The 12076-nt window shown below is 34.9% G+C and overlaps 3 protein-coding genes across 11 annotated transcripts; all 3 read right to left on the reverse strand.

Moving 5' to 3' along the window:
- Positions 1-999: 999 nt before the first annotated feature.
- On the reverse strand, positions 1000-3879 carry LOC140808420 (protein ASYMMETRIC LEAVES 2-like). Of its 9 annotated transcripts, none has more exons than XM_073165554.1 (3): positions 3174-3879; positions 2443-2538; positions 1000-1770 (listed from the first exon to the last, which is right to left on the reverse strand). In XM_073165554.1, exon 3 carries the CDS (start codon positions 1758-1760, stop codon positions 1167-1169), a length of 594 nt encoding a protein of 197 aa, XP_073021655.1. In that variant the 5' UTR covers positions 1761-1770; positions 2443-2538; positions 3174-3879; the 3' UTR covers positions 1000-1166. The 9 variants fall into 9 exon arrangements, with proteins under 9 accessions (XP_073021655.1, XP_073021651.1, XP_073021652.1 ...); XM_073165550.1 differs by having other exon boundaries at positions 1001-1827; positions 3174-3878; XM_073165551.1 differs by having other exon boundaries at positions 1001-1779; positions 3174-3877.
- Positions 3880-6104: 2225 nt separating this feature from the next.
- On the reverse strand, positions 6105-9823 carry LOC140808184 (protein LUTEIN DEFICIENT 5, chloroplastic-like). The gene is made up of 16 exons (XM_073165242.1): positions 9631-9823; positions 9380-9557; positions 9069-9285; positions 8922-8993; positions 8726-8836; positions 8365-8556; positions 8120-8281; positions 7874-7969; positions 7688-7789; positions 7574-7606; positions 7399-7479; positions 7194-7276; positions 6992-7123; positions 6677-6737; positions 6520-6585; positions 6105-6439 (listed from the first exon to the last, which is right to left on the reverse strand). The coding sequence occupies exons 1-16, from the start codon at positions 9740-9742 to the stop codon at positions 6284-6286; spliced, it is 1854 nt and encodes a 617-aa protein (XP_073021343.1). The 5' UTR covers positions 9743-9823; the 3' UTR covers positions 6105-6283.
- A 1183-nt stretch (positions 9824-11006) lies between these two features.
- Positions 11007-11732, reverse strand: LOC140807888 (uncharacterized). Its single transcript, XM_073164844.1, has one exon. It carries the CDS (start codon positions 11730-11732, stop codon positions 11007-11009), a length of 726 nt encoding a protein of 241 aa, XP_073020945.1.
- Between the last annotated feature and the right edge of the window lie 344 nt (positions 11733-12076).

The following is a 12076-nucleotide window of genomic DNA, read 5'->3' on the forward strand; positions in this document are numbered from 1 at the left end:
ATTAATGAAAAAATATTAATTTTTAATGTTAAAAATATTATATTTTTTACTTCAAGTATGATCAGATTGAAACATCTTACGGAAATAGAATCGTGAGACCGTACCAGAAGATAAATACTCATTGATTAAAAAAAAAGTATTATTATATGTTTCTGAAAAATATTTCACCTAAAAATTATATGATGTTTTATAGGTTAACTGGATAAACCATACTTTAATTAAATATCAACATTATATGTTCGATGATTATGTATAGAACCATTGATTTCATACATATAAATTTTGGAAAGAAATTAAACCGTATATTAAAGAGCGAATTATTTGGCGATTTATTGTAGTAAATAAATTATCATAATGAATTATATATTAAATTTATTTTTTTGAGTGTTGATAGATTTAAAATTAGGTGTTTTCTTACGTTTTAAATAGATAAAAGTTGAAAATATTTGTTTACTAATGAGAACTTATTTAATTATTACATGTGTTTGCTCTCACATTAGTGAAAAAATTGCTTTCAAATATTTAGCATATTATCACGTAAGACTCCGTTTTGTCTGAAAGATGATGTACTAGTTGAGTATACATATTTATTTCATTATTGCTAACGTTTTAGAAATGATCGCCGTTATAAATCGTTTTATTATCTATATATAGTGAATTTTCGTCTATATATCATATAGTTTTCATCATTTAATTTCAAGAGTATTTTACAAATGAGTGTGGTTATAAATCAATTTTTAGTTGAATTAATTAACCGCAAAATTAAGAGTAAGGTTTATATTAAGACAAAAACTTGTGTGATATGGTCTCACGAGTCGTATTTTGTGAGATAAATATCTTATTTGGTTAATCCATGAAAAACTATTAATTTTTTTGCTAAGAATATTACTTTTTATTGTGAATATCGATGGGTTGACATGTCTCATAAATAAAGATTTGTGAGATCGTCGATAATTATTCTTGTATTAATTTGAAGGAAGATAATCTATTTAATAAATCAAATACGAATTATTAATTAGTGTAAGTCACCAAAAACAAAATAAATAATAACATAATAATAATTTAGTTCGCGAGTGTTTTCATGGGTAGCATTACCGATATGATAACTCCCGCCGGCTTTGAATAATTATTAATTAAGGAAAAGAAATGGCGGAGACAAAAAAACCCTAAGACGGCTCCACCGGCGTCCGGCGACCATCCGACGCGGCTCCGGCTGCCCTAGCCTGCTGAAAGCCCCCCAAGTGTCCGAGACTTGCAGACATATTCATGGCAAGGAAGCTACTAGCATCATACCCGTTAATCACGTGTTGCTGCTGATGATGACTGGTGGGGAAGAACTGGTGGTGGAAGTCCCTAGCCGCCATACCGTTGCCTAGGAGGTTGATCTGCTGATGGTGGTGGATGAAGCCACTATTAAGGTGATTCTGGTACTTGGAGAGCTCGGATTTGGCGCAGCTGAGGTCGATTTGAAGCTGGCGGAGCTGGTGTTGGAGGAGAGAGATGACGCCAACGCATCCGTAGACGGGGTCGCGGAGCCTCATGTCGGCTTCGTAAGCGAGGGAATTAACGGCGTCTTCACGCTGATGTGGCTGCAGCTCGTTAAGCAGTTTGGTGACGTTACTGGCGCCGAAGACTTTGTGCACGTTAGCAAATTTCTGCGGCTGGTCCGGTGGAAAGTACGGCGCGAATACGCACTCCGGCTGGCATTTTCGACGCAGGAATTTGCAGGCGGCGCATGGGGAGTTAGATGATGAAGCCATTAATTGGAGCCTGGCGTATCTATCAACTAAATTATTTCCATCAGAAACAGTTTCAAGAAATGAAGTTCTGCACTGGAGAAGAAGAAGAAGAAGAAGAAACTAAAATTTTATGCAAGAACTGGTGTAAAATATGAAAACGTGGTTTTTTTAATTTCTTCTTCTTTTTTTGACTTTTTGTATGTATATATTACTTCTATATGATCACAAAAGATAGAATTTTGAGACAAGACAAGTCTTCAAAAATATTTTCGAAAACCTAGTATTTTTTTGTTTTCGAAAACCATAAAATTCAAAAAATATGCACCCGGAATAGTAGTATTTTCCGAGCATGAAATTTATTATAATTTTTTGCTTTTATGTAAAAATAAAAAATAAATCAAATATGTAATAATCTTGAGGGAGGAGTTTGCAAAATAATCTCGATCAACTCAACTATTTATTTAAGAAAATGACATTTTCAAATGTATTTTAAATATATTTGAGGAGATCAATTTTTTAAATAAATAATTGATCAAGGTTAAAAAACAAAATATAGCTTTTGACACATAAATTAGACAAGCAAATCATTGACAGTTTTAAAGAAACCTACCCATAAAGATGATTGAATTTATGAAGATCAAAATCAAAACTACAGAGAAAAAGAATCTCGTGACCAAATCTGGAAAATGAATGTTTTCTACACCTGCCGTTTATAAGTCTCCGCTTAGGATCTGTCAAATCTATAATATTCTTCCTCTTGGTGAAGCTGGCTGGTGATTGTGAAATTCCCAACTTTGGCCTGTGTCAAAAAATAACAAAGATGTATAAAACAGCTGTCGTTAATTTCTAGATTTAGCAAACTTGATATATGATTTGGGGACAAATCAAGCTCCATATCCAGCTCTCTACTTCCAAATTAACCAGAACCCTAGACAAGTTCTCTAGCCCTATTTTTACATAGAAACAGAATTTGCTTCTTGCAAACCCTTTTTCGCTCTTCTAGAATTAATGCATTTTATGCAAGAAATTGTAGTACAATGACAAAATATTAGTCTAATTACTGTATATCATGGACAAAGAGATTTTTGAATCGGATCTCGTGACTGAGAGTTTTCTACGTTAATCTTTTTTGGAATTCATTCCTTTTTGCATGTTAATTAGTGACATATTGCTAGAAAATGTGTGGAGAGAGAGAGAGACGGAGAGAGAGAGAGAGAGAGAGATCAGACCAGATCAGACTATTAGTTACCTCACTTACCCGTGAAGGATTTTTGAGAGAAGGCAGACGGTTTCCTCTATCGGGATTTGATATTAACGCAAGAAATAATAGCAAAATCAAATATGTATTACAAGTACTTATTAATTATTTGAAAATGTATACTCAAAGGATATGTATTAGAAATAAAATGTTAAATCAAGAAAAGGGTATTATACCTAGACAGAAAATGGCCCTGTAATTCTGTTCCTCCTCTCGTTGAAAATTTAAGGCGCCTCGATTTCTGCAGTCAATCTTATTCTTCCCTTGTACAGTGTCCTCTTTGGGTGGCGTGTAGTTTGACAAATAGGTGAAAACAAGTTTAATTTGGATCTTTGACTCTTGATTCCTAGCTCGTTTGATGCACCCTCTCCTGTCACACTTTCCTCATAAATTCTTTGCCAGAGAATTAAAGGGTTTTTATCATCTGAATAGTTTTTCCGGTATTTTCAAGGATCATGCAAAAGGGCTTTCTTTTAGCAGCAATCTTTTCGCTTACTCAGGTGAATACACGAAGAAACGAAAATCTGCATACAAAGATGGTGAAAAGAAGGCAGCGCGGAAGAAAAGGTAGACCCTTATTTCATGAGAAGAGGGCTAGTTAGAGATCTCATCAATCATAAAAATACACTATATACTACATAGATATAAATATAAAGATACATATATATATATATATATATATATATTTATAGATAGAGACTCAAGTGTGTGTGTGCGTATGTGTGTGAAAATAGGTGAAATAAAGTCCCCCAAGACCAGAGGCTATGGAAACGGGCAGAAAGCAAAACTAGCGCAGCTAAAAATTAGAAAAACAAACACTCACAGTGGATTTCGAGGGGAAGAAAGAAGGAACAAAGCATTTGAAGTGACTTTATTGTTGTTATCGGGGGATGGGTGTGGGGACTGAGTATATAGGTATAATCACTATGACTATCTTACAATCTCAGGGTGCAGAGATTTGAGAGTGAGTTGTCTACTGTCGTGACATGACCTTTCCTCTTCATTTTGTTTATTATAATTTCATGTCACAGTCTTCTAATTTAGGGTTGCGGTTGATATTTATCAAAAAATTGTGATATATGAGATGTTGAATTAGTGTAGATATCTTGTGAGACGGTTTCACGAATTTTTATCTGTGAGACGAGTAAATCTTATCGATATTCATAATAAAAAGTAATACTTTCAGTATAAAAAGTAATATTTTTTCATGGATGACCCAAATAAGACATCCGTCTCACAAAATACGAACTGTGATACCGTCGCACACAAGTTTTTCTATCCAATTATAAGATAATTTATCCTTAAAAGAAGCGGACAAAAATCTCAAATTGAACAAGTTAATTGATCAAAAAAGTTATTTTCCCTAAAATTAATATCAAATAGTATTATGCGATTAGATATTGAAATATATGATACAATGGATGAATACGAATTTTCAAGATTGAATATTTAATTCATAATTTTATATTTGAAGAATACAATAATTACTTTTCTGTCCATGTTGGATCGGATCGGGTCAATAAACATGAAAATGGGATGTTGCCCTTAAGTTTGTGTATCAATTTGGCTTAGGGTTACCTGGACTGATTTTGAAATGACTATTTATGGCTTTGTGGCTGGTTGATGTTGGTCAAATTGGGTCCTTCAGGTCTGGTTAATTAGGGTATTTCAGGTATACACTGTGCAATCGCTACATAAATTTAACGTTGTTTGAATTAATTTGGTTCGAATTGTTAGTTTGTAACTGTGCATACATAGCTTGTCACGTTTTGTTGACATATTGATGCAATTTTCCATTTTAAAAATTTTTACTTTCTGGTCGTACTTTTGTTTATTAGAAAATTATTATTTTTGGCTTTTGAGAAATCAAATAAAGAACAGCTCATTGCGATTGAAGTTAAACACTAAACTTCGTGAGACAGTCTCTCATATTAATTTCGTGAAACGAATTTCTAACCCGACTCAACTTGAGGGTGTTTAATAAGTAATAATAAGACATCAAATTAAGCTATTAAAGGCCCAATCTCATATACTTAAAGCTCAAACAAACCAAAAAATTGAGTCTTCCATCATTTACTCAAATACATGTTAAATATAGTCTACAACTTGATTCACTTTCACTATTTTTTTTTTTAAAAAACATGATTCACTTTTTCAAGCATATTTATCTAATTTGAAGGGAGTTTTATGTCAAATTTTTATAAACACGGGGTTTTTAAGAGATCGCTAATTTCATATAAGTCTGCATTTTGATTGATGGATTTGAAATCCATTGATTTTCGATTTTTATTGTTAAGAATGAAAAATAAATCAAATTTTAAGTTCATGCGTTAACTATTTATACATTAATGAGTTAGTCTATATTAAATCGAGAGAGTTTATTTCCCTATTCCAATATCATTATATCATGTGAGTCTCTCACATTTTTTTTAAAAACATTTATCCATATTATAGGGAAGAAAGATATTAAGGTTGAATTATATGTCATTGATCCATCCATCAATCTAAATGCAACCTAAAATTTTGTGTTTTTTTGGTTTCGTAGAAGGCTAAACCCTATGTATGGGACTAATAAACATCCCTTTTAAGATGTATTTATTATGAAATTATTCTAAATGACAGCCAATTAAAATTGACTATACTTATCATGAAGTTAATTTAAATAAAGACCAATTAAAATTATCTTATATCGAATTTTGTAATATTGAATCCCTCATTATCAATAAAAAGATAATATAATAGAAATTTTGAAAAGAACAGTTTCGAAGACACATAATTCATGAACGGGGAATCATTGGTGTTTAATAAGTAATAATAAGACATCAAATATAGTAAGGCCTATTGTGAGACATGCAACTCTGAGATATTTACAATAATAAATATTATTTTTGACATAAAAAGTGATTACTTTTCAATGAGTGACTCAAATAATAGATATATTTTGTAAAATTGACTCGTTAGACCGTCTAACAAAAATTTTTGAACATCAAATTTATTTGTTCTTTTTCCATGACAGAGAGGCCTATCGCATATCCCCTTATTCTTAATATAAAGTATAGATAAATATTGCACATCAGAGTTACAACAATATTACTCATTGTGAACTATTCAAAAAATAATAATACTAATTGTGAACATTAGCATCGAGTGTGATACAGAGGACTCTTTTCTTGGATTCATACATCTTATTATGAATCATATCTAGGACAAAATCACTGCACCTATCCGGTGATTTTTATTAATCGAGATGACTCGAAAACACGAAGGAAGTTTCTTCTTGCTGATCTTAAACTGGTTTCATATCTGGGACATTTAGTGATGAGGAGTCAAGATTCGACTTTGGAATATTGAGTGTCGGGATGATGAGATCCCTTCTTCTTGGTGTAACCGTCATCGTCAAGCCTTCTGTTGTATGAATTGTTGCTCCTGTAGTCATTTTAACCTGTAAAGCAGCGTACATGACACAGAGAACATCAATTTTTTAACAACATTTATGTGTTGCAATCGAAATGTGCGACTCACAGGAGGTGCTCCGAGGGCCATTTGGAAGTCGAATCTACGGACGAGCATGGCCACAGCCACTATAGCCTGCAAATCAATAGATATATCATATCTAAGTCATTTTACGACATGTTATGAGACAGAAACATCAGCACTCGATCAGTTTAGAATTAATGACCTCAAATGAGGCAAACATGTCTCCGATACATTTTCTTGGTCCTCCCCCAAAGGGCAAGTAGCTGCAACAGCAAAATTAGCGGCACTTCAAATTTCTCGTTTATACAGCAGTGGTACCATGACAATGAAATTCCTACAAGATTCCGAAGTTGCATTTCCAAACAGGTAACTAATAATCTCTCACCCATTTTTCTAAATTCAAATTCTAAAATATTTCCGTGTTATGGGTACTTTCTTAGTTCAACTAAACAAAAACAATAAAAATAAGTAAATTGCGTTATAGTACAATTAGTTGTATCAAAAAAAGAAATCAAACCTGAAATTTTGATTAGTTTCATTGGGATTAGGACCATCTAAGTGCCATCTTTCAGGATTGAACTTGTCAGCATCTTCCCAATGTTCCGGGCAACGGTGCAAATTCCAAACAGAAATGAAAATATCTTCTCCACTGCAAGAAAACACATTCATGAGAAAGAAACAAGTTCACAAAATCAAGATTCAGAGGGAAAGAAAACAACCTTTTAATTGGGTATTCTCCAAGTATGTCATCTCCAAGAGACCGACGAATCAAAACAGGTGGCTGGGGATAGAGTCTCAGGGACTGTAAGAATCAGGGATACCGTAAGTTAATATTTAAATGTCTATTCTAAAAAAAAAAATTAAATGTCAAGATGCTAAAACCGCAAAAATAACAGATGATATTTGGCAAAGGCATTTCCTCACTTCATTAATGACTCGAGTAGTATATTTAAGCTTCTTCATGTCTTCCATGGTCGGGAATCGATCACCCAAAACTGAGTCAACCTAAGCACGGTTTCATAAACAATGCAGCACTAAAGTTAACACATGCAAGTGAGGATGTCGACGCAAGAAGATCTGAAAAATAGTTTAGACCCACCTCATTTCGAAGCTTGGCCATGACACTAGGTTCCTGTAGGTTATAAGAACACAAACGGGATTAGAGTTATCATACCTTTATGTCTTGGAAAGGATTTAAATGTCATAAAACTACCTTTGAAAGAAGATAAAAGGTCCAAGTGAGCACTGCGGCAGTTGTTTCGTGTCCAGCTATCAGCAATGTCATTAGATCATCGCGGAGTTGTTTGCTCGAGACCTACAAATGACAGCATGAGAACCTTGCCATCATCAAATTCATATGCCAATACATACGTCCAAACTACAGAACTGGTTTTCATACATCATCCCCTGATGCTAACAGGAAATGGAGAATACTAGGATCTTGTTCATTCATGTATTCCTCGTGAAACAGCAACTCTTCTTCGTCTACCATCCTCTGCAAATTCAAGAAATCAAAACAAAATAAACTTCCCAACAAAAACTTAATATCTGATAAAAGTGGTGCTAGTGGATGATAGTACAGGAAAATTGTTAAGATCAGTAAACATAATAAGCAAGCATCTGATATGACATAAAATAATTATACCTTACATATGGCAATCAGATCATCAAGCGTATCATTAATCAGCTTCAGAGCTGTGTTGACCTTCTTCAGCTTCGGTGAAATATCTTTCCATATGGGAATCTCCCAAAATGGAATCGGTGCAATGCTTCGATCTTCTGCTTCTCGCAATACTGTGTATACAGCCTGCTCTAGGCAAGATGCCATGTGTTAAACAGTGATGTGTCCACAAGCACTTGGATGAAATCATACAAAGAAAAAGCCAATACCTCAACTATTCCAGTATCAACTTCTAAAGAATCAAAATCGTAGTTAAACACAGCTTTCCCAATTATATCTAATGTCAAACGGGAGAAAAGGGACTCCATCTCCACATCCTCACCATCAGATGCAGCAGCATCAAGCTTCTTGCAGAGTCTATCTGTGGCTGCTCCAAACAGCTTAAACATTGCTGCTACGAACTAAATTTGGGATAAGAAATATCCAAGAAAAAAATATAAGGAGCAATATTCATATGAAAAGAAGAGAATAAAACCAATTATTTATTTCAGTTTGAGAATTTCCCCTCTTGAAAAGATATTACGGCTAGCATAGAGAAATAAATGTGAAGTTTTACAGCCCCGATACTACCTTTTGATGCAATGCTGGAACTATAGCCCGTCTCCTGACACGCCATACTTCTCCGTCGGCTGGTATGAGCCCTTTCCCCATCACAAAGTCAAGAATTTCAGCTAAAATACCCTGGCAACGAAATCAGATATGGGTCTTAGCATGAAGATCATGAGTGCATAATAGGAACCGGACATGCATTATTGCGCCACTTTACCTTTGAATAACCTTTTGGATTGTCTTTCAAAATATGTTTAGCAATCGCAGGATCCGACACTATTAAAAATGACTGCAATGCAAGCCTCAACACGATCACTCACTGAAAATGCATCTCCCAAAGAAGGCTTTAAGGAAAAAGACAAACCTTGGGACCGAATTTCAGCCTAAAAATTCCACCATAAGTTAAGTAAAGCTCATATAGAGGAACGAAGAAGGCTTCGCTTCGGATGGCAGAAATTGATCCTTTTGCCTCTGGAATTCTCGGGTAGTCCAAAGAACCTCCCGTCAAATTGAATATGAAGTCAAGCAGCTCTTCGGGCACGCCAAATTTCAACAACATTTTTTTCATTTGCGATTGAAAGCTATCATCGACAAACAAATATACACACACAAATGCACAGTCAAGCTAGTCTTCTAGCTTCTAAGTAAAGCACAGGTACAAAGTCCGACACATACCTACCCTTCTGGACAGTAAATTCACCGGAGGATATTCGAGTCGACAGCTCGGTGCGGCGCTTCTCCTCTAACAGCCTCTCCACTTCCTTTTTGGCGTCGTTTCGGAGATCATCGGCATCACCCCCGCTGGGACCTCTCCCATTACTCGAATACGAGCAGCTAATCAACCAATTACTCCCTGAACACGAGAATAACCAAACGATTATCCAAAAAAACAAAACTCACATGTTATACATGGTGCCCATGCGCACTGTTCTCACCGACGTTTCGCCTCAGCTTAACTACGCGCTTGAGTCTGACTCTGTCTGATTTAGAGCCGAGGATTTGGGGGGAGAACTGAGGAAAAGAGAGGCTGGCAGCCATTTCGCTAGAGAGAGAGAGAGAGAGACAGAATGGGTACGCAGATAATGCTGGGGAAGAATTCTCCTCGAAGTGTCAGCTGATCAACGCGGACAACGGACAACCTTTCAGGAAAAGGTTTGGAAAAGGATAGTGTACAACTAATAATGATTAATGTACTACTAAAATTGAGTGAGTTTTCTGTTATATCTAAAATAGGCGTGGCATTAGAAATAACCTCAACCGATCCACTCAGGAACAAGAAGAGGTATCTTTTTCCACGTTGGCACTTTAACGTTCTCAAAGATTCGGCACTCTTTTCCAAAAAAAAAAAAAACGAGTATATTACCGATTCAATACGACACCTAAAAAATAAGATATGCATATAAAACTCGGCTAAATTAATCCAAAAATATTTATTTAAATATTTTTGTTGTAATAAATATTTATCTTAGCTTAAATTATTTGGATTATTGATTTGAAGTTAGAGATTTTAAATATATAATAACAAATTTTTTGGTTTGTTTGATAAAATCCACGTGAATTTCAAATCATAAAGTAGTTATTTTTTTTAGTAATTGTGGTGGATTTCAAATTTATCCTAAACTATAATCATTTCAAATATTTAATTTGAATATTCGCTCAAATCCAAATCTTTCGATCCCAATGTAACCTCAGGTTCTTCTTGGCTGGATGAATTTCATTTGGAAGAAGATGTTTGATTTGGATATGGATTTCAAGTCACACTTATCTTACTTGTATTTGAAATCTACTACAATTTATACTAAAATTGCATAACTTGATACTATCATTATAAAATTTATTTAAGTGGTATTTGGATTGATGGATTTTGAATAAATGGATTTCAAATTTATTTTTGGTTTTTTACATAAGTAAGACTGTAACACCCATAATTATGTTTATGCAATATTTCATTATTATATATTGTTAATAATATATATGTATATATATATATATGTATGTATGTATGTATATGTTCATATGCGTGCATACATGGGAAGGCATCATCATCATCATCATGCTTGCTTAAACAATACATCACCTCTTTTCTTGCCCAACGTGATCGGAAATTGTCTAACATGAATAGGAGGAAATGCTTGCTTTTTGCCTATAAAATGAAGCCATTCACTTGAGAATTTCAAGAGTTTCTGTTGCACTTGGTGCAAAAGGGTCTTTCCCTTTGTATGGCTGACTGCCCTTTGTTGGGAGCATGCCGCTGGTGTTGTTCATTCCTGATGGCAAATGCCATGCTTTCCACTGAATTGTGTTATGCCCTTTGTGAACCTAAAGTCCTCTGACGCTCCTCTTGCACAATTAGGGAGAAAACTCGATTGATAGGTGGAATGGGATCAATTAGTAAGATCTGGCTCCTGACTTGAGCCAATGAATCATTTAGACCCATGAGAAACGCCATCGTATAATCCATGTGGAAATATTCGTCAAGTTTCTTTACACCTTCACAAGTGCACTTACCACAATTGCACATAGGACGAAAGCTTGTCAATTCTTCCCATAGCGTTTTGAGTTTTGTGAAATATACACTGACTGAATCTTGTTCTTGACGCAAGTTGATCAGATCACGCTTTAATTGGAACACTCTTGGACCATTGCTCTGTTGAAAACGTTCTTTTAGATCTTGCCAAATTTCTGCCGCCGATTCAGCGAAAAGAATGCTAGCTGAAATTTCTTTGGAAACGGAATTCAGAATCCATGAGACAACGATATTGTTGTTTCTAGTCAAGTAGTTGAGAAGATTTGATCCAGTATTCGAAGGTTTTTCGATCGATCCGTCGATAAATCCCAATTTATTTTTGACGGAAAGTGCGATTCTCATTGCCCGATTACAGGAGGTATAGTTATCTCCTGTAAGCGCCTGGGAGACTAATGTGAGTCCTGGATTGTCTGCATGATGCAGGAAATATGGACTCATCGGATCATCAATGGCGGATTGACCAGTATGCCACGGAGAAGCAGGTGCATTCGTATGGGCCATGAGGTAACTGATGCGGAATGGAGCAAAAAAAAAAATCACCAGAAAGAGATGAACTGGGAAAGAAATGAGCTTGGAATCTTCAAGCTTCAAGATGCGATCGGAGAATGATAATCTTGATCGGAGAACGATAATCTTGAACTCTTCAAGTTTCAAGATCCGATTGATATGCGGTGCTGCGTAAAAAAACGCTCTGATACCATATTGCGGAAGAAAGTTTATTTCTGAATGAATGAAGAAAAAAGAGTCTTACAGTTGGTTTTGATCATATTTCTCCATAACTGTAAACTAACTTGGTTAACTAACTCATCTCACTAACTCATCTAATCACATGATCTATTTAACAT

The sequence above is a fragment of the Primulina eburnea genome, chromosome 12 (genome assembly GCF_022965805.1).
Source record: "Primulina eburnea isolate SZY01 chromosome 12, ASM2296580v1, whole genome shotgun sequence".
Taxonomy (NCBI): domain Eukaryota; kingdom Viridiplantae; phylum Streptophyta; class Magnoliopsida; order Lamiales; family Gesneriaceae; genus Primulina; species Primulina eburnea.

Coding starts and splice junctions, on each gene's coding strand:
- LOC140808184 (XM_073165242.1), bottom strand. CDS start 9,742: ATGGCTGCCAGCCTCTCTTTTCCTCAGTTCTCCCCCCAAATCCTCGGC. Junction 8,994..9,068: donor GGCTGAAATTCGGTCCCAAG/GTTTGTCTTTTT, acceptor CTTGCATTGCAG/TCATTTTTAATAGTGTCGGA. Junction 7,277..7,398: donor CTACTCGAGTCATTAATGAA/GTGAGGAAATGC, acceptor TGATTCTTACAG/TCCCTGAGACTCTATCCCCA.
- LOC140807888 (XM_073164844.1), bottom strand. CDS start 11,732: ATGGCCCATACGAATGCACCTGCTTCTCCGTGGCATACTGGTCAATCC.
- LOC140808420 (XM_073165554.1), bottom strand. CDS start 1,760: ATGGCTTCATCATCTAACTCCCCATGCGCCGCCTGCAAATTCCTGCGT.